General features: G+C 36.4%; 1 protein-coding gene across 2 annotated transcripts; it reads right to left on the bottom strand.

Annotated features, from left to right (window-relative positions):
* Positions 1–653: 653 nt before the first annotated feature.
* Positions 654–4,927, bottom strand: LOC132036102 (pentatricopeptide repeat-containing protein At4g26680, mitochondrial). 2 transcript variants are annotated; one of them, XM_059426335.1, is made up of 2 exons: positions 3,137–4,927; positions 654–821 (listed from the first exon to the last, which is right to left on the bottom strand). In XM_059426335.1, exon 1 carries the CDS (start codon positions 4,803–4,805, stop codon positions 3,219–3,221), a length of 1,587 nt encoding a protein of 528 aa, XP_059282318.1. In that variant the 5' UTR covers positions 4,806–4,927; the 3' UTR covers positions 654–821; positions 3,137–3,218. The 2 variants fall into 2 exon arrangements, with proteins under 2 accessions (XP_059282318.1, XP_059282319.1); XM_059426336.1 differs by lacking the exon at positions 654–821 and adding an exon at positions 828–1,036.
* Between the last annotated feature and the right edge of the window lie 978 nt (positions 4,928–5,905).

The raw sequence follows: 5,905 nt of genomic DNA, 5'->3' as shown, positions 1-5,905 counted from the left end.
CTCTCAATAGTTTGCTCGTAAGTTAAATATTGATGTAGGAACTGTTTTTGTGGAGTAATAAGTATTGTTGAAATACTCATCCAATTATAGCAGCATCAAAATATCTAATGTGACAACCACCAATAGAAATTAAATCAGAAAGATTCATTTGATTTCATTTAACAGTGCAGCTTCGAAAAGGAAGTTACCTGAATAGGATTTACAACCAAGAAAACATATAAATATCTCCAAATCGCACAAAAAATTTCAAATGTAGAATAGAATTAAAATAATAGACCATAACTATTCATTTATTTTCCTTTTTTGAATAATAGTTGTCCATGCCAACTTGTGTGTACATCAATTTATCCACCGCGCACCTGCTACCTTCCATGTTCATTATATCACATATCCACCAACACTTCGGTAGATGAAAAGAATACACAAGGTCGTTTGGTACGCGGACTAAATTATCTCGGGATTATAATCCCAGAATTATAATCCCGCGACTAATTTATTCCATCTGGGAGATGAGATAAAATAATCCCAAGATTAATGGGATAAGGTGGGATATCCTATCCTTAAGATTGTGCTTCATTTTATATTCTGTTTGGTAGAAGGTATAAATTTATCAGGGATATCCCAGCTTATACCATGCACTAAACGACGCCTCTGATGGGATTAGAATGTTGGTTTCCGAGGTTTTTGCTTCAACCATCAACCGCTAGGCCACTTCCTTAGAGACCGCTAGGCTAAGTAAAACATTAATCTTGTTGACTGTACCGAGGGTATGTTCACCAGAATAAGGTCCTATCAGCATCCACAGGATGGGAAATATTAACCTGTGAGATATCCAAGAGTTATAACTTATAAGGCCGACACAAGATGAGTTCAATAAAATCTGAACAGAAGGGCTTGGCTGGCAAAGTTTGCAGCCAATAAAATCTGAGAAGAAACACAACAGGAGCGGGAAGAAACAGAGAATGAGAGGAATAACGGCAACAAATCACATACATGTCTCAAATAACCCTCATCCAGATGCAGTTGAGACTTTAAGCTACATAAGACATAAATAGAAATAGCTGAAACCAAGTTGAACTTTTCATTGCCAAAAACTAGGGGCCAGGAGAAGAAATAATTCTACATTAAGCTGACGAACTATTGATCAAAGAGCAGATAAATTAACAGGTTGGCCACTGGCGCAAACTATTAAACTATAACATGGGATGTCAAGCCCCTAATGACCACCAAAACAGAACATTATAAAACAACTAAAACTCATTAACAGCAGGGTAAAGGAAGACAAACTTGAGTTCAGAAGGCAAGTCTTGATCTAAATTCTCCTACACTTGACAAAAGTTCTGGTCATTCAATTTGCATTATTTATAATGTGCAAATAGCTATTGCATAACAGAGATCCATCCCGGTAACATATCAGAAAACAAAGGGGAAGAGAAGGAGAAAGAAATAAACAGATCTTTTAGGAACAGAAATACTAGAAGTTGAGGGTGAGAAAATTTAGAGATCACTCCCACCAGAGAAGCAAAAGGAATATATGAAAATGATAGAAATACCCAAAGAAATAAAGGCTATTAGTGATCAGGAAATAGGGGGGCCAAAATACTAGAGCAATGCTGAATACTGGGAAGAGCAAATTTTCCTCATTTTTTGTAAAGACTAAGAGAGTCGAGGTCATAGTTCATCTGGCTAAGAGCTGGCAGAAGCACAACTCATTAAAAACAAAAGAGAGAGAGACCTGGCAGAAGCACAGCCCCGGGAAGGGCAAGGGAATGGAAATTACTGAAACCATATTTGCAGTTGCTGTTACTCCTACAATGCAAGGCTTTTCAAGGAAAGAAAAGGAAGTTTCTACCTAATGCAAGTGCAAAACCAGGAAACAGTATTAAAGATTTTGGGTGCAATAAACATCTACTGGACATGAGCCAGGAGATAATATGAGTTGCAAAACTTGCCACTTTGTCTTTGAGAACAGCAAAGACGGCTAGAAGTTTGATTCCTAGAGGTATGCCAACTCACTATTCAAGTATAGTCTGGGTGCTTTCTCTTGAAAGTATACTATTTCCCACTCGCATAAACCATAGTAGAAGTCTCTTAGATGGATGAAGAAATCAAATGTCCATCCTCCTCCACCCTGTTTTAAAGTATTCACTTTGGCACAATAACACCCATTTTTTATCTTAAGCTTTAAAAGACATTTGAATACTCCCGTACACTTCTACAGCTAGAGCTATGCCTCTATGGTTGGCAGCAGAATACTCGAGATATTTAATAAATTCATCTGTTTAACTTTTGGAGCTTGCTTCATTCTTTCCACACACTTGTCTGATTTAATCAAGAACTTTATCCTATTAGTGTGATTCATGTGACAGAAGAAAGCACCCTGAATTAGAAGGGTTAAACTATGGTGTTTATGAGAAAACACATACATACATACAAACTTTGGATAAGTAAAGAAACAACTTAGAAACTTGAGAAGATATTGTAATTTCCCAGGCCAACTGATTTAGTTCAAAGAATTTATTGGAAATACAACCAAATAAGACGATCATAACCAATACAAGAATATAATTGAATAAGACTGAAATCATAAACATTCTGACATTTGACAATCAGCTAAATGAGCTTCTCTAGCAGAGACCATATTCAGTTGCAATTTATAGAAGAAGAATAATGTGTTAAAAAAGATCATAATTGAATAAGACTGAAATCATAAACATTCTGACATTTGACAATCAGCTAAATGACCTTCTCTAGCAGATACCATATTCAGTTGCAATTTATAGAAGAAGAATAATGTGTTAAAAAAGATCCTTTTTTTTTTTTCATTAAGAAAATAAATGTCTAGATGACCTAACTAGCTTAGAATGAGGTGTGGTTACTATTATTCATTAAGAAAATAAATGTATTCACATACAGACAATAAGGAAAAAAATATACCCTCATTAACAATCAGATGTCATTATCCAGGTAACATTTCTGAAGTACAATTTAACAGCTGAGACTGATGTTTACAAGACATGCTTCAACTATTGGTCATGAAAAACAGCACATTGGTACCAGAGCAATTGATTTTTAGAGAATAAGGGCAAGTTGCAGTTGCTTCGGGACAATGGGAACAAAGTTGTGTACAACTTACATTCTATCTTCAGTCTGTAGAAAGAAAATCCTTCAGACATGTGTCTAGCTTCTATTTCTTGTAAACGTTTTACATTCTCTCTTCAGTCTGTAGAACTAATCATTGTTGTTTTATCAAAACCTTCGGGCATGAGGCGTCTAGCTTTTATTTCTTGTAAAAGTTTTATGATTTTTCCTTCTCTGCCGCATCTCTGAAATGCGCTGCATATTTCAGTTAACATATCTAAGTTAGGGGTAATAGATCTTTCTAGAAACTCTTTCAAGACTTCCATTGCTCCATCATAATCCTCATTCTTGATGAAGGTGGATGCTAACAGAGTCAAAGTGGGCTTATTAGGGTGACAACCACCTCTGACCATGCTTTTATAGAGTTGAAACGCACGGTCAGGATTCCTTCTTGCACACTGTCCACTAATCAGAGCAGAGAAAGTAGAGGAATTAGGAACCAAATTTAACTTATCAAGTTCTTTGACCAAAAAAGCAGCTTTCTTTGTCTTCCCCTCCTTGCACAGTCCCGAAATCAATGCATTGTAAGTTAAGATATCAGCCTTCAATCCATTGTTTGCCATCTCCTCAAAAAACCGACTTCCCATTTCAGAATTACCAGCCTGGCTATACGCATTTATCAGCGTATTGTAAGTGACAACATTAGGCTCCACACCGGTTCTCTTCATCTCGCTGAAAAGTTTGTTTGCTTCATGTAGTTTCCCTTCCTTGCATAAACCATGAATAAGAGTGTTATAAGTAACACTATCCAGATGAACCCCATTCTTCTCCATCGTGCTCTTAAGTTTCATCGCGACACTCAAGAGGCCCTGGTTACAATGTCCAGCAATCAAAGTGTTATAAGACACGACACTAGGTTTCAAGCTTATATTCTCCATGTCCCTTAAGACCTCAACAGCCTTTTCTAAGTTCCCCGATTTGCAAAAAGCACTCATGACCATATTAAACGTATAAACATTAGGCGAAATCCTTGACCGACGCATCTCCTTATAAAAACCCAACGCAACATCTATCCTATTCAACTTAAGCAATGAGCTCATAAATGCATTACAAGACTCAACATTGGGAACAAATCCATACTGCTTCATACTACAAAATGTATCACTAGCATTCCTAAACTTCTTCAAATGAGCATGACACTTAAACAACGAATCAAAAACACGCGGTGAAGAATCACACATTCGATACGATAAAAGTATAGCTTCAAACAACTTAGCAGGAAAATCAACAGAACCTGATTCAAGAAGCTTCCTCAAAATAGTTTCAGCAGATTTAAACTTCTTATTCTTAGTTAAAACATGAAGAACAATGGAATGATTCTCAAGGGTATTCGAATTCGGGTTTTTACCCTCAACCCAATTGAAAAACTCAAGAGATAAAACATAATCTTTTTGAATTTTCAACAAAATGTGCTTTACTCTAAATGGGGTTAAACAAGAACCCAAATTTTCAAGCTTAGTCCAATCAGAATGTATTAAGTGACTATGAGCTACATTAATAAAATCAAGATCTTGGCCTTTGGGGTCTGAAATTGTTCTATGAGGTAATGGAATTGGGGCCAATTTTCTTTGTTTAGGGGTTAATAATTTTACAGGGATTTGGTGGGTGTTTTTGGGTGAATCAAGAAAGGTTGAAAATTTACGAAAATGTTTGAGATTCTTCATTATAAGAATTTTCTTGAGTTACCAAGTTGATATTTCATTGAAGGGGAACTAACCTAGTATTAAAAATGAAATCTTTTCACTTCTTCTTGGTGAGTGAAGGTGGATTTTAGTGTTTGAGCCGCACTGCGGGTGCGGAACCAAAATGCCCCAAAAAAGACCAAAATACCACCAACAAAAAAAGTGTGACGAAAACACCTTTAGCGCAGTAAATTACTGCGCTAAAGAGTTAACGGAGTCGGCTCCATTAACTGCTATAGCACAGTAATTTACTGCGCTATAGTGCTGTTTTTTTTTTTCCGCTCTTTTGGTTAACCCTTCTTTCATTACACTTTTTACCGTACTTTGACCATAGATTAATCATGCTTCGGGACCCCGAAACTTCAATATTTTATATGGAACCCTACTTATTTTTGTGCGATTAATTAGGTAGGATCAACACATCAAGGATACACAAAAGTTCGGATGGACCGTTTTAGAGGTTGAAAAGTGCTCGAACGCCATTTTTGTTCAAGGCTCGGTGACATTAGCTTGAAGTTCTTTACGAATACTTAAACTTGTTCATTAATAATTAATCAAAAGTTAGTTAAAATGGCAGCGTTCATGCAAAAAAAAAAAAAACTTAATTAAATTGCATCGTTCATAACCTTGAGTAGATGAAAATACTTAACACACTAATTAATTAATAAGAAACCTATGATATATTAAAAATACAATCATCAAAGTAAGAAAAAAACTTAAAAAACATTCATCAATTAATGCCCTTGAGTTGATCTTCCGCCACCACCGCGAGATGTGCCACCACCACCAGGTACTTCCACCACTAAAGTTTCCTCCACGCCGAGAGGTACTTCCACCGCGAGATGTAGTTTGACCACCATGCCGTAAGGGACACTTGCGCTTATCATGACCAACATAATTGCAAAATGAGCATTTTCGAGTGTATCTCAGTGGAACATCCATTTCATTATGAATACACGAGTATGCATTCTTTCTCGAATTTACGGATAAATACTTTATTTGTAACCATTGAAAATGGATCCGGTGGCCAATAACCCTCATTACCAAGTGGGTAGAACCTTCCAAAGACATACGTTTTTGCA

Source organism: Lycium ferocissimum, chromosome 11 (genome assembly GCF_029784015.1).
Source record: "Lycium ferocissimum isolate CSIRO_LF1 chromosome 11, AGI_CSIRO_Lferr_CH_V1, whole genome shotgun sequence".
Taxonomy (NCBI): Eukaryota; Viridiplantae; Streptophyta; class Magnoliopsida; order Solanales; family Solanaceae; genus Lycium; species Lycium ferocissimum.
This window is presented reverse-complemented; position numbering and strand designations above follow the sequence as displayed.

What these genes read in the sequence shown, in the direction of transcription:
- LOC132036102 (XM_059426335.1), bottom strand. Translation starts at nt 4,805, where the DNA reads ATGAAGAATCTCAAACATTTTCGTAAATTTTCAACCTTTCTTGATTCA.